At 39.5% G+C, this 16,423-nt stretch overlaps 1 protein-coding gene across 5 annotated transcripts in view; it reads left to right on the top strand.

Annotated features, from left to right (window-relative positions):
• The window catches only part of fam184b (family with sequence similarity 184 member B), a 103,683-nt gene that overhangs the window by 10,682 nt on the left and 76,578 nt on the right, over window positions 1-16,423 (top strand). For all 5 annotated transcript variants that reach the window (XM_008111303.3, XM_008111302.3, XM_008111301.3 and 2 more), the window contains exon 2: window positions 15,049-15,789. In XM_008111303.3, coding sequence (XP_008109510.3) covers window positions 15,049-15,789 — 741 coding nt within the window. The remainder of the gene's footprint in view (window positions 1-15,048; window positions 15,790-16,423) is intronic.

Below are 16,423 nucleotides of genomic sequence, written 5' to 3'. Positions count from 1 at the left end.
TGTGTGGCGCAGTTTGGCTCTGTGTATTATTCACCCCGTTTCATTTGGCCCATGCAGATGGGCCCAGAGTTATGCTTAATGGACATAGAGATTTTAGAGGGGTGTTCTCTCCAGGAATCCCTTAATTGCGTCACTATCACTCTATAGCTAGAGTCAGATTAGGGGAAGTAGAGATTCCTGGATATATTAATCAAATCTGCAAAAGTTAAACCCGCAAATATGGAGGGCCAACTATATTGCTGTTTTACAATTTCACAGTTAGTCCCTATAACTGAATTTAATTTTTACAATTATAGATTTTGCCTCTCATCAATAACATTTGGTTTACAAATGTTAAGTGTGTGTCTGCTCAAAAGCAAGTGCCGTTGAGGTTTACCCCCAAATGGGACTTACTCCCAAATAAGTAGATATAAAGTTGAAGCCTCAAACAAGTAAAATGACAATAATTGATACATATAGGGCCCCTTCCATACACCTGTATAACATCCACATTGAACTGGATTGTATGGTGATGTGGACTCCAGTACCCCAGTTTAAAACAGATAATGTGGATTATTTGCCTTGATATTCTCAGTTATGGAGCCCCCTCTGGCGCAGCAGGTTAAACCGTTGAGGTGCTCAACTTGCTGACCCAAAGGTCGACGGTTCAAATCCAGGGAGCAGGGTTAGCTCCCGCTGTTAGCCTCAGCTTCTGCCAACCTAGCAGTTAGAAAACATGCAAACCTGAGTAGAACAATAGGTATCGCTCTGGCGGGAAAGTAACGGTGCTCCATGCAGTCATGCTAGCCATATGACCTTGGAGGCATCTGTGGACAATGCTGGCTCTTCAGCTTAGAAATGGAGATGAGCACCAACCCACAGAATTGGACACGACTAGACTTAATGTCAGGGAAGCCTTTACCTTTACCTATTCTGGGTTATATAGCTGTGTGGAAGGGCCCTAAGACAAGCATTAAGTGAAAATGAATTGTGAAATCAGAGTTTTTGCTGCTTAACTTGTTACAAATGCCACATATGTCACCAGCTGGTTTGGTCTGGAATCTAGAAGTCTTAGTGACAGAGATATTCCTCAATTAACAAAGCAAGTGACAGTACTTTTCAGCTTTACTCACCCACACTTTCCCTCTTCCTTCCCATTGGAGCTCCACATTTTTCAGCAGTATTAACATTTCGAGGATGGTGTAGGAGGACTACAAAATCTCAGATTTTTGGTTCTATTTCGTAGCAGTATGTCTGTAGTAAATAATGTAATAGACAAAGCTTGTGCAGGGAAAGAGCAGAATGTGTATTGATTAGTTGTGGGGTTCTGCCATTTCTTATCTCATTCTCCCTAGATTAGTCCTGGGTACATGTCTTGCCTTGTTGATTTGTTTTTTACTTCATATGTTATGTACTGGAGCTTGAGGAATATTTGTTTTAATTCTGTGTGTCTGATGACATTCTGCATCATGTTGGTTCAAGCAATTCAAGAGGGTTGGAAACTGCTTCCTTCTTTTCTTTCAGAGCTCTTGCTTTTCAGTCTCACATAAAATCTCTTTGTCAACATTATTTATTTATTGAATTTATACACTACCTTTCTCTCAAGATAGGATTTGAGTCAGTGAGTGATGTTGTGTCTTTCAGAGATGGATCCAGTGAAAAGCATACCAGGGTCTGCTTTTCCATTATTCCGATCATATGTGTATATATGTGTGGCTTTGCATATATTGTAGTCATTCTTCCTCCACAATGGGAGAAATTCTCTTCTCGGTACTATCCTGATTAGTTCCCCACTTGTCAGAGAGTTGAGACTGAGTTTAATACTTAATATCAGCACCATGCACCATGTGACTTGTTTTAGGTGTTGGATCTGTTGTAACCCTTGGGTTAAACAGTCACCAGGAAATAATGTGGCGATGGCAAGGTTGAAGTACCCTGAGATAACCTAGGGCCCTTCCACACAGCCACATAACCCAGAATATCAAAGCAGAAAATATCACAATATCTGTTTTGAACTGGGTTATCTGAGTCCACACTGGCCCCTTCCACACAGCTGAATAAAATCCCAAATTTTCTGCTTTGAACTGGAATACGTATATGGCAGTGTGGACTCAGATAACCCAATTCAAAGCAGATATTGTGGGATTTTCTGCCTTGATATCCTGGCTGTGTGGAAGGGCCCATAGTCACCATCTCAAGGATTACCTCCTTCAGCTAGTTGAGGAAAGTCTTAGGCAATTATATTTATTTATTTATTTATTTATTATTCAAACTTATATGCCGCCACTCCCCTAGGTCTCGGGGCAACTTACAAGAACAGGCTAAAATCTAAAACAATTTAAAAATAGCAGTAACAGCGGTATTGTTAGTACTTACACAGAATACCTTTCCTGTTTTGTAGGCCTCACTTCTAGTAAAAGCATAAAGCAGACATGCCAAAAGGAAGCTGGAATCCAGATAAATGATAGCAATTCCAACTCTGCTCAACCAAAATAAATCCATTGATTAGAGATGGGAAATAAGTTTAAATTTTTTCTTATACCAGGAAAGTCTTGATACTGGGAAAAAGTGCCCCCCTTTTCTAAATGCTTTGATGCACCTTTGCTACTGGATTCACATTGTGTGACTTTACTAGACCTTTTCATAGGTTGTGTCATGGCAGCAAGAGTTTCAAAGATTAGAGATGGGTCTGGAAGGGGAAGCAACATGGAAACTACTAGGTCTTCCACTGTCACCTTCCTCAAGTCCTATTCAGTAATAGTTCCTTGATCCTATCTACAAATTGTTAATCACATATGCCCTCCTTTTAGAAAGTAAGAAAAATACAAACTGCTACAGAACAGCTCCTATCTCATATGACAAATTTACAGTCATTTTATAGCACTGGAAAAGCATGTCGTTTTCAAAAGAAGGAAGATTAATGCTCAGGAAGTGCCTACTTTTATAGCGCTCCTTGCTGTTGTGTCACAACTCTCAACATAATTTCACAATTCTCAACTTGTAAATAACAGAAACATCTGTGGGCAGAGAGTTGACAAAAAAGAAATTCACAATAGGCAGGAATGTATAAGAAGTGTGATGAGGGGACACTGAGCATAAGATCAGGAGACTCTGCATGTGCCGTTGAGGAGAAGGAGGGGCAGACAGATAAGGGAAATAATGAGGCATGTGCCTCTGTGTTTCCAAGATGAAATAAAGATCAAAAGCAAGCTTATGATCCTCTTTGCTGTTCTCTTGAGTTCTAAATTTCCTTGGAATAAATAATTTATAGACATATTAGTGAAACTGGTACATGGATAATAAGATTACAAATTCTTATTATTGTCAGAGGAAGCTGTGTATCAAAATTCACATGTTGTACTTGAAAAAACCATGCAAAAATGTGACACCTCAGTTCTGCTAGCTGTGACAAGGCCAACAGACTATTGATCTCTGTTGAATAAGATCTGGTGGGTTTAGATCAGAAACTAGAAAGGAGAGGGTAAAATTTACATTTTTGTAAAAATGCTGTCACTCAATTTGTTCTTCAAACCTGCTTTTAAGTACATGGTTATTGCTACTGTGAACACACTTGAAAACATACATTTATTTCAATTATGTATAAACATACATGAGATGGAGCCGAAAAATTATTATAACATAGAATTGCCTCCCCAGAAGCTGATCAGTTATGGGCAGGCTATTTCAAAGAGGTAACCCAAATATAGAATCCAATAGAACCTGCCCATCAAATTTTGTGAATTAGTATTGCATTCTCAATGGCCTAGTAGAAATAAATGTTAAATTGCCTGTTACTTATTCATAGTACTTTTAGACATTTTCCATAGTTATATTTTGCTTTCTGAAAAATAGTCATATCCTTTGTTGTTCCTGTACATCTAATGTTTCCAGTATTTGATACATTTTCCTTCATTTCACAGGCTACCTTTTGATTTGTTAATGTAAATGAAATAGAGGCTTTTGAAAGAAAAGTGTATTTATGTATATATTTTGATACTTATGTTTCAATTCTGGTTACTTAACCATAATACATGTAGCAAACTTTCAGCAAGATAAACATGACTATACGTTTTCCTAAATTAATCACTTACATTATAGTTTCCAAACTGTTCTGGATCTGAGCTCTATGAATATAGCAATTTATTTATTATTTATTTGCAACATTTATATTCCTCCCTTCTCACCCCAAAGGGGACTCGGGGCAGATCACAGAACACATATATGGCAAACGTTCAATGCTGTTATACACAGGAAGGACAGACAACAGATAGAGGTATATAGGCATTTCCCATCTTTGGTGTCCTGGAGGTTGTGCTCGATTCCGGCCCGGGGGGCGGGGGGGGGTGCTGCTGCTCTATCCTCCATATCGAAGAGTCCTATTCACAGACTTCCTCCTTTTTTGATCGCTGGCATTTTTATGGTATTTCCCTTATGATGCCATTTAAATACCTCCCCGCTTAAGCAGTACCTATTTATCTACTCTCAGCTGTTTTCGATTTGCTTTGTGGATAGTGAGCTGGGCTGAAGATCGGGCACTCACCCCAACTCAGGCTTTGAACTACAACCTTTTGATTGGTAAGATTTATTGCAGATGGTGGTTAACTGTCAGGCCCCTGGCTGCTGGGCACCAATAACCTTACACGGAGGCCAATCTCTATCTAATATCTTTATTAAGGAAATATATAAAAGCAATAAAAACAAGTGAAGAATATAGTTCAGAAGCAGACCTTTCAAATGAGGTCAAATATAGTCCAAAAATGTATTGTCCAATATATGATATTAGAGTTCAAAGTTTTAATCCACTTGACCGAAACACACACTTTTGCCAAGCAATAGTGTGGGGAAATGTCAGAGTCTTAAAAGTCCAATGAAGCTTGACAACAAGGCTGGAAATAAACTTGGTTCTTGACTAGGTCCGTGACTAGAAACAAGGCAAAACGTGAAGCGTGGAACAGGGTCCGTGGTTAAACAGCAAGGCAAGGCAAAGGCTTGAATACTTGATCTGGGAAGCAAGGAACTGGGGTTACGAAGTCCACACACGATCTCTCTCCTCAAGCTGATCAATTGACTCCGCAAAGAATCTCCTATATCCAAACACCTATATTGGGTCTCGTTTTCCCGCCAACAATCTCTTTCCCTAGAGAACGAGAAGCGAAACCCAACTCTGTCCAGATGCATGACTCCTTAGAATTTCCCAAGGGAAGCAGGCCTAATCAGCCTGTTGTTTGGCAGCGATCCGTAAACTCCTCCGATTTGCTTCTCTAACTCCTCTGTCTCTAGAGTAAGATTCCTTCCTGGGAAACGGAGGGGAGTAATGCCCAAGGCGTGTTTTACTGAATTCTTGAGGGCAAACATCAACATCCGGCAGGTGAAGGGACTCCGGCTCTTGTTGAACCAGCAAAAACCCCATGTTTTCATCTTCATCTGCCACGATAGTACTAGGAACAGGACTACAAGGCCCATGAGGCATCACATTAACCTGCTGTGCTAAAGCTGAGCCAAATGATTTATTCATCCTATTGTTGTTGTTGTTTTAAACATTATTTGGGACATACAGTCTGTTAAAGGAGAAAAAGAGAAAACTGAGTAACAATGGAAGTATATCCAGACAGTGCTGGAAAAGACTGAAATCCTAGATTGCTGCTAACAGTTAGGAGTAGAGAAAACAATGCTAAGTGTACCAGTATTAGTATAAGCCATTTTTGTGTGTTCACCTGCATGCAGATGACTGAAAGAAGGACTAGAACCATTTACAGGAATATTACATATTTTGTTGAAAATCTGTATTGATCTGAAGGGGCTGTAAATATAAAGGTTACACTGGAGTAAGACTAAGCTACATGGAGTACACATGGAAAGTGTTGCCCTCTCTCTTTCCCTACTGAAAATGAGAGGGGAAGACAAATGAAGCTCTCAAATAGATGGTGTCTTATCAGTACCAGGGCTAGCACAATAAGACTGACTGCATCTTTGGTTACCTTTGCATCTCTTTACTAAGGGCATGTCAACACTGATTTAAAATCATGCTTACATTATAGCTGCCTTGATCCTCTCACAGTGAAAGTGCTTGTTTCAGACTTCGGTGCAATATACCGAAACACACTTCTTGCTCTGCAGTTTCTGGGCTGTGTGAGCACTCTAGATCAGGGTGGCTTCAGGAAAGGAGGGTGGGACAGGTTGCTGGGATTGCAAGTGTTGTCATTAAAAGAAATGTCCACTACTACTTGGTTTGTAATATTACAGATCCCTTTAATTGTTTGTGAATATCATAATCCCTCGCTCGGGGTGGGAAAGGGATGGTTTATTAGTGAGTAAGCAAGTAGAGGATCCCTTTCCTTGCTTCCTTTGCCTTGGCCAGTCCCAGTTTCACCTGCTGCTATGGTGGCAGTGCTTCATCCAACTCTGGTTTCTGAACCACAGGATGGTCACAGGAGGTCTTACCGCTGGCAATGGACTATTGCAATGGTGATGGCAGCTCCAGAGAAGCCCTCTATAGGAAGTCCAGCCACTTGAGAGCCAAAGGAGATGAGCATCTCAGTAGGAGAGATGGAAGATGGTATTACTCCTGAGTAAAACCTCTTGTTTGAGCAGGAAGGAAGACAAGGAGAAATAAGGAAGGAGAAATAAATAAAAGCTATGCCAATTTGGATTTGGGTTGTGGACAGCCATACAATGTCAGAGTATTAGGCATGGCGCTAAACATGTAAATCCAGGCAACTCTAGAGCCGAATATCTAAACATTGGTGTAAACAAGCCCTCTTTAAGCTGAACAGATTATTATAGATCAATGAGACGTGAGCTTTATATTAAGCTAGTACATATGCACATGTAGCTGTAGTATATTACTAAAAAACGTGTATGGACAGGCCAGCTGATAAAAACTCTTCACCAAGGGCAGCTCACTACAAAGACGCCTCTATCACCTCATCCAGACAGTGTTAAGTTCAGTGATTTGTGCCATTCTTTCTCAGACATTTAATGTCAGTTCTTGTAACATCTGAATCTGAATGGTGCTATATTTTTTTTCTTCCCTTCTTCTAAAACTTTCATTCAAGTTAAATTAATTAAATACTTATATTTAAACACTTGAAACATAATATGAATGTCTTATATTACTTTCTATTCCCAGATCTATACCCCCCAACTCTCCCATTACTTACATAGCATTTTTAAAATATAGCACTGACAATTCTATTACATTTTTAAACATTTATCTATTATATAATATTATTGTAACCTATTCATAAATTACTCAACCATAATCTTTCTTGGATGTTTGAATTTGCCATTGCTTTTACACATGAAACTAATAAATAGTTTCCAAGTTTTATCAAATTGATTTTCTTTTAATTCACCTTTTGTGAATCCTAATTTATGGCTTAACTTTTCTGATAATGCTATCGTCCATGTCCTGTTTAATCGATTCTTTATTTCCAGGTTTCCACTATTTTAAGTCTTGTGGTACATAATGGGAGCAGTATAAAATTTTTATTTATAAGATCCTTATTCTCACTGTTGAAAACAGAAATAATTAATAGGGCTCCCCTGAAGTGTATTGTTTCCCCCACTATTTGATTTTTTTCCTTGATAGCACTTCATCCCAGAATCTCCATACTTTGGGGCATTTCAGGCTAGATCTACACTGCCCTAGGAACTAATCTCAGATTATCTGATTTGAACAGGACTATATGACTCTATACTACCAGATAATCTGGGATAAGAAGAGAATCTGGGATCATATCCTGGGATATAGGACAGTGTAGATACAGCCTCAGCCACATGTGGCTCCAATCCCCTATTTCTCTACACCTTCTTCAACAAGTTTAGAGATTCTGTTATTAGTTCTATGTAGTTTGAGTGGATGATAGTACCATATATGCATAATTTTCAGAGTATTTTCTCTTGGTTGTCCTGAGATTGATTTATAAGCATGGGTTTTCCTTAAACAATAGCTCAATTTGCTTATGCAACAGAAATACTTAGTGGGTACAAGTATATATTTAATAGAAGATATATTATTCTGCCCTATCTTTGATTCCTATGTGATTAATACTTGGTGTGATTAACAGAATTACTAATGGCGCAGGCTTCTGCGATCTATTATCTATAAAATTCAATAAATGGGGTGAACAAATAAAATTGCTAATGATAGATGGCTAAATATAGAATGAAGCCAGTTTTGTTTATTTTGAACTATGATAACATCATTTTTGTCAAAAGCCAGAAATAATAAAGCTGGCATCTGTTTTCAAAGCCCTCTTCCTATAGAGCCAAGAACCAGCCAGACACTTGGAAATGTAGCACTTTGAAAGCTTCCATAGACAAATAAAGTGCTTGTAATGTATACTAATACACAGAAATATAATAATTAAGATGCATAAATTGACTGCGGGATATTTTAAGAACTGACATTTGTTTAATTGCCTCCAGGCTGGTAGATGCATATTTGATTATGTTATTCGCTGTGGGGTATGCCTTTAAGAGTGGCCTAAGCAAGCAGAGCAGCTTTGTCTATCACTAATAATAATAATAAATAATAAACTTTATTTATATCCTGCCACCATCTCTCCGAAGGGATTCGGGGCGGCTCACAAAAGCACTCAAAGGTGCAGTATACATAAAATACAGAATACATAGCATATAAATGATGACAACTTAAATTTACACAATGATTTTACATAAACAACACACAAGCCCATGTTAATAAGATTTAAAATTCCATAAAATGCAGCAGTGCCTACGGATATAAAATAGATGGTGTTCAAGTATCAGACCAAAGTGCCAAAGTGAAGCAAATTATGAAGTCCTTGAGTAACTATTAAACTCTAATCAAGGTTGAAGACTTGTTTTAAAAGCCATGTTTTCAGATTTGACTGAAAAGCTTGGAGAGTGAGGGCTAACCTAATCTCTCTAAGGAGGGCATTCCAGAGCTGGAGGACCACCACCGAGAAGGCCTTCTCTCTCGTCCCCACCAGCCGCACTTGAGAGGGAGGTGGGGCCAAGAGAAGAGCCTCCTCAGCAGACCCATGCCGGTTCAACAACTTGCACTTTGAATTCAGCCCGGAAATTTGTCAGCAACCAGTGGAGATGTTTTAATAGGGGGATGGTATGCTCAGAAACATGGCATGTTTCATAAAAACATCTATTTCTGCTTTATTGATTATTCTAAAGCCTTTGACTGTGTGGATCATAAAAAAACTGTGGCATGTGCTTGGTGGCATGAAGATACCAAGTCACCTTGTTTGTCTCCTGAGAAATCTGTATAAAGACCAAGTAGCCATAGTAAGAACAGACCATGGAACAACAGACTGGTTCAAGATTGGGAAAGGAGTACAGCAGGGCTGTATACTCTCACCCTACTTATTCAACATGTACACAGAACACATTATGCGACGTGCGGGGCTTGACGAATCCAAGACTGGAGTTAAAATTGCTGGAAGAAACATTAACAACCTTAGATATGCAGATGATACCACTCTGATGGCTGAAAGCGAGGAGGAGCCTAGCAGCCTTATAACTAAGGTGAAAGAAGAAAGTGCAAAAGCTGGGCTGCAGTTAAACATAAAAAACCCCAAGATTATGGCAAACAGACTGATTGATAACTGGCAAATAGAGGGAGAAAACATGGAGGCATTGACAGACTTTATATTTCTAGGCACAAAGATCACTGCAGATGCAGACTGCAGCCAGAAAATCAGAAGATGTTTACTTATAGAGCAATGGCCAACCTCGATAAAATAGTGAAGAGCAGAGACATCACACTGGCAACGAAGGTCTGCATAGTTAAAGCAATGGTATTCCCCATAGTAACCTATGGATGCGAGAGCTGCTTGCTGGAGGGAAGGATATTAGAGGCAAAGATGAAGTATTTTGGCCATATCATGAGAAGACAGGAAAGCTTGGAAAACATCATGATGCTGGGGTAAATGGAAGGAAAAAGGAAGAGGGGCCAACCAAGGGTAAGATGGATGGATGGTATCCTGGCTTGACCTTGAAGGAACTGGGGGCGGCAACGGCCGACAGGGAACTCTGGCGTGGACTGGTTCATGAGGTCACGAAGAGTCAAAAATGATGGAGTGACTGAAAAAGAAGATGCTCCCTATAGCTATCCCCAGTTAGTAATCACTTTGAACTGATTGCAAAAAAAAAAAAATGCATGGAAAATGTGCCGCTTTCCGATGTCTACAGTTAGAAGGTATTTTGTATTATGTATGTGTGCATAAATTCCTTGAGTGAGATTTTTTTTTCTCCTTTCATTTTAAGGCTGATCATACAGACTTAATGACTGCAGAATCATCAGCACTTCTCCTCCAGTCCCTGCCCCCATTTGTAACATATTCAGTTATGAAGAGATCTGGGGATCCCAGTTCCCAGGTCACCTTTTTATGATTTTGCCTGCTATGGATTTTGGGATCATGCTCTTTTATTTTTGAACAGCAGACACTAAGGGTGGACTGTAACTGAAGTGATAATCTTATCTCCCCTACCAAATGATAAATCAGGACCAAGTTTGTAGGATAAAGTAAAAAGAAACAAGGTTCTCAACTGCAGGTGGAAAGAACTATAATGGACACCAGGATGACTATTGGCAAACAGCAGAGAAGCAAACCTATTATATTTTTGGGAGACCGAGTCTACATACTTTGTTAGTACTCTGATACTGACTAGCAGATTTACTAGAAATATTATGTCTGCCATCATGAAGAGACAATTTTTTCAGTTCAGAATAATTGGTTGTACAGTTCAGATTTCAAATGATGCAAAAATTCTTTCAAAATGTGAAATGAAAAATGAACTGTCCAGGTCCCTCAAATTCCCAATACAGTACTGTTCAAGTATAGCTATTTATGCTTTTTCAACTAAATATACTCTTTTATAAATGTTACAATTACCATCAGTATTTCTGTGATGAAGGAACTAATGCTAGAACAGAGGTGGGCAATTGTGGAGAGAAAGAGGGGGCATTTCCTTCCAAGCCTTTTCACCAGTCTACACTCTTGACTGCCATTTTTGTAGATTTCAGAGCATTTTTAAGGGGGACCTCTGTGGGGTGAAGGAAATAGTAGATAGTTTGGAGTTGATTTGGCCAGCTTTCGGGTAAAGGATTGTCTAAAAATCAGCACAATCTTTCAAAATGGTCATGTCGACTTTGGAGGACTTCTGGGGAGGAGATACTTCACTTTGGGATTCCAAGGGCTTCATATGATCCAAGAGACACACTTTTCCCATCCTAATCTGAAGCATGGGAACAGGGCTTTTCTGGCTAGTCATGTGACGTTGTTAGCATTGTGATAGAGGATAGTGCTGCCATGGAATATTAAATACATTCTTAAGGATTGTATTTGTGCACCTGGACTCTAGCTCTTTATCTTTAAAAAATGTCCCGTAGTCAATGCAAAATTTGTTAGCATCCATGATGCCTCTGGAATTCTGCATTAGTAGTATCAAATTTCTTTTCTTCCCCCAACCCTTCACATCTTTCTCCCCTCCCACGTTTCCTCTTTGCCTTCAGCTCTCTTCAATATTGCTGTGAATTGAGTACAAAGTATAAAAGTAGTTTGCACTTATGTAAATTAGCAGAATGGAGAGGAATGGGCAGAATCTTGCATTTCCCAGGAGGTAAAAGCAAAAGTAAAGCAAAAAATATTTCTTGACCATATTTTATTGTTGCTTGGCTATGCATGTCTTTATTTTCATATGTGAAATGTTGAGGGTTGCAGTCTTAGTAAGCAGGGAACAATGTATTCCTTCAAGACACTGGTTGTGCATGTTCTGAGCATGGGAGGAGCACAATTGTTTATTCATGGCTCACACTGGGAGCCACTGTCAGTTCAAGGAAAGGTTCTCATACTTTCCACTGGAAAATAGCCATGGCATGAGGGAGCTACATTAGCTAAAAAGGTTCCTCCTGATGGAGTTTTATGGGAAACCATCCTGATGGGAAATCAGCTAAATATTTAAACAATAGGAGCCTTGCACCGTGATCAACCTGGCAACCCTTCTGGAATCTCAATCCTATTCAAAAAGGGGTCTGTCTGCTGATCCTTATATGTTTCAAAGGCATATAAGAGAAGAAATGTGGTCAAAACTAGATTAATCTCATAAATATGAAGAAAGGTTCACATTCTGGAATTCCCTCTTCCAGTTAAAACAAGCATGGACAAAATGCAGCCCTCCAGATGTTGTTGGCCTACAGCTCCCACCATTCTTCACTACTGACTGCTCACTACAGCGGTGGGAGTTGTAGTCCAACAATATCTGAAGGGCCACATGATGCACACCTCTATGTTAAAAGAGGTGAGGGCCCCTTCCTTTTTGTATACCTGGTCACCTTATGCAAAGCATCCCTGAGCCAAAAACTGGGAGTCATAGCTAGCTTTTAATCTATATGAAAAACCAAACACAGCACCTAGAAGATATCGTTAACTGAAAAATTATTCATGATAGGCAAAGTGAAGAATTATTCAAGCTGGTCCCTAGTAATTTGACAGAAGCTGTTGAATAGCTAAGTAATATTCACAAATCCAAGTTAGTTATGGCTCCTTTAGGAGGAAAGATTCAGCCCGCAGTTTTCTTTGGCTGATGAAGAAGACATTAATATAACACTGGAGGAATCACAAAAAAGATATGAAATTAAATCTTATGACTTGCCCATTATAGTTAACAACCAAATGGAATTGAGATGTTTGTTTGCTCTGTTCCCGGAATAAATGATACATTCTGTTCTGATGTTGCACATTTATCTGGAATGTTCCTACATATAGCACTAACACTCATGTTACTTATTTTTCAACGGAGCTGCAGTCTTTAAATATCATGAAGTAGTGAGCATGGTTTTAGACTACTCGTCTTTCCCTTTTGCTTAATGGATTTTTAATAGATAACTGGCATGTGGAGTTTAATAAGAACACTAAGTAAGATTGTTCCAGGCAGCACCAAAATCCGCGCCAAAGCGGGTTTAAAAAACCCGCTTTGGCGTGGATTCTTATCCCCATTCCCACCCCCTCAAAAAAACAAAACAAAACAGGCTTTTCGGGGTGGGTGGGGGTGGCTACATGCCATCTTGATTAAAATTTATTTATTTATTTCGTGTCAAAAGCATTGCATAACAAATACATTTTAAAAATGATGAAAAAAATAGAGGAAATCACAAAACAACTAAATAGTTTTAGACCAGAAGTGGGCAACAGCAACTGCATTGTCCGTAGCTTTAAACAACTCCTCCTCCGTGCATGAGGCAGGACATTGTGGGCAAGCATACATATGCGGAGTTGTTTGTTCTGCTCCACAGTCACACAAGGTGGATTCCTCCAGGTAATGCCACCTCGCCAAGTTGTCTTTAGATCTGCCCACTCGGCTTCTGAGTCTGTTCAGGGACTTCCAAGTTGCCCATTCTTGGTTTGCCCCAGGAGGAAGACCCTCGTGGGGGGCCATTAAAATTGAATTGGCATGCAACCAGCTGAAGCCCCCAAGTTTACTCCTAAAAATAAAGTAAAACTTACCTGGCCACCATAAATTTCCTCCTTGTGCCAGGAGGATACGAGAAGGAAAGTTATAGCAGCCAGGCAAGTTTTACTTTATTTTTAGGAATCAATTGGGGGCTGGGTGAGGTGGGTTGGGCACCATCCTGGACCTTTGGCCTGCAGGAGTCTAAAAGCTTCGCAATGGTAATAAGGACTCACCCCTGGGTAGTCCCAAGACTACCCAGAAGTGACCCATGGGCCCAATATTCCATTAGACCCGGGCCTTTCTGGGAGGCCTGGATCTAATGGGATATTTAATTAATTCAAAATAACTTAGGTTATTCTGAATTAATTTGTTTTTATCGAAGGCGTCATTAGGATGCCTCCAGTAAAAACCCAGACAGGTCCCAGGATAGGGCCTGTCTGGATGGCCCCTCAGTACATTCTCACAATTGCTTGTTGCATATATGTCCTTATGGGAAATTCAGGGCTTTTTAACAGATACATAATGTTTGTACTTTCTGGCTAATTGGTATTGTTGGGTACCCCTTAGCTTGCCCAGTATAGTAATCTTTAGATGTTTATTGAGACTTATAAAGTAGTTATTTACCCTGACAATGGTGTGGTTCACAAAGCAACCCCAAATGAAAACTTTTCACAGGTGCATGCTAGGGTACTTTTCAAATTCATACATGTTCTCTACACATGATAAGGACCTTCAGTATGTAGGGTGACTTGCATGTGTATGAATAGACCCAATCAATTCATTCATTTTTAAATGGGATGAAATAGCCTAAGCAGGATTCACCAACCACCTTTGCCTAGAAATCTGTGAAAACAGGAGATTGGAAACATTTTTATCACTTAGCAGGATGCTATGGGTAACAAGTTTGAGTTTACTGGCATTCTTCTTATTTCCTCTACATAAAAGATATGTCCATGTGGGTTGGGCCTGGGTATCATTTTGGCTTTCAGGAGTTATGCATATTTCAGAAAAGAGTGATTTAATGCATTTTTTTAATGGTGTTACATAGCTATGTATAAGTGATCATTGCACTTCCCCATTTGATGTTCTCTTTTCCTACAATGAGCCCTTGGTATCCTCTGTGGTTTGTTCCACCCTACCCACCCACTCATGGAGATACCAAATCTGTGAATGTTCAAGCCAAGTCTCATTATATACAGTGGCATAGCAAAATAATATTATTTAAAATGGCCAAAGTAATATTTGTTTTTGGAGCTTTTTTTTGGTTGGGGGGGGGGGGGAGAATTTCAAGCCATTGATGGTGCAGTCCATGTATGAAGAAGTCATGCAAGTGGAAGGCCAACTATATCAACCTCACTTTTTACCAGCCTTTTTATCTAGTGAAATGTCAGAACTGCCTTTTCTAGTATGATATCTTTCCTGAAGTTTTAAAAATACATTAACTATGATCGGAACCATGTGTCTTTTAAAGTAAATCCACTTGAAAAGGTTGTAAATTGCTTCCAGTCTAGTATGGTTTGGATTAATGTCTTCAAAATTAAAGTACAGAGCTGCTACTACTTTCATGTTTTGATAGGTTTTCATCCCCTTATTTTGTTGCTTCTCTCTCTATGAGGACAGGTGATTTATGCTTTGAACACTAAGCATGATGAGCATGAGGCCAGCATCCAGGCTCTCAAGGAGGCCCATCAAGAAGAGATTCAGCACATCCTTGCTGAGACCAGGGAAACTGTCCTGCAGTATAAGAGCAAAGTAGAGGAAGCACAGGAACTCCAGAAGCACATCCACACCCTTGAAGAAACTTTGGAAAAACACCGTAGGATAAGAAAGGAGGCCTCATCAGAATTTGCCAAATGTGCAAAACTGATAGAAGAGAGAAAGTCATCAGTGGAGACCAAGCAAGCAGATGACAAAATTCTCTTTCCCCGAGTGACAGCACATATGAAACTAGATTGTGAAAACACTGTTGAGGCTTCAAAGGACTCGGACAGCCTCATGGGAAATCACTGGACCTATTTGGGAGATCCATTAGATAACAGCGGGAAAGTAACTGCAACATGTAGTATGGATATGAACGAGACAATGAACTTCAAGTGGGAAAAACAGAAACTGGCAGAAGAATACACTGAAATGGCCTCTCATGAGAGAGAGAAAGAAACCTGGAGAAAGGCCATGCAGCAATCAGTGCCTGATTTGTTAAGAGAATGGCAGCAAAGGGAAATGGAGCAAAGGGAAATCTATGAGGCTGGAGAATCTATTTCACAGCAGCAGCTGGAGAAGCTGGAGGCTGACTTGGAAGCAAAAGGCCAGAGAATCAATGATCTGAAAAAGTATTCCCAGAAGCTGAAGGAGAAAATGCAGGTAGGTTGAGAGACTCTTTTGTCATTTGCACTCAGTATTAGTAGGGGAGGAAATCTTTGGATTGTTGTCTTCCTTGAGTCATTGAGAGTCTATAGAAGCTGGTTCCAAGTATTCAGTGAGCTTCTGGCAAATCCAAGAAACAGAATGTTAAATGGGATTCCAAAGATGTTGAGAACACAGTTCTTAACAGGGATGGGATAAAGGCTCATCCTATAGCAGAACTTTCCAAACATTTCATGTTGATTACACCCTTTTGCGGCATGTAGCATTTTGCAACACAATAATTCGGTTTTACTACCAACTGGAGGTTAAACCAACTCCTTATAAGAGATACGGACACATTCATACATTGTAATAATGAAATGTATGTGAACACAATCTAGCTCCTCAAAACCTTTCAATAAAATAATATAATATGAGGTTTATTGCTTATTTTACATACTCAGAGGTTTCCCATTATTTTGTGTGACACACCTATACACTGCAAGCGACACTACTGTGTTGCAACACACACTTTGGAAAGCTCTAACCTATAGCATAATGGCATATCTGAATTCATATATCTTTTTCCATAAATGTGAATGACTGTCATTTAGTGCTAAATATGCAGCTAATAAAAATGTCCGTATGGAGG

Source organism: Anolis carolinensis, chromosome 5 (assembly GCF_035594765.1).
Source record: "Anolis carolinensis isolate JA03-04 chromosome 5, rAnoCar3.1.pri, whole genome shotgun sequence".
NCBI lineage: Eukaryota > Metazoa > Chordata > Lepidosauria > Squamata > Dactyloidae > Anolis > Anolis carolinensis.
The sequence above is the reverse complement of the archived record's forward strand: the minus strand, read 5'-3'. Positions and strand labels throughout refer to the sequence as shown.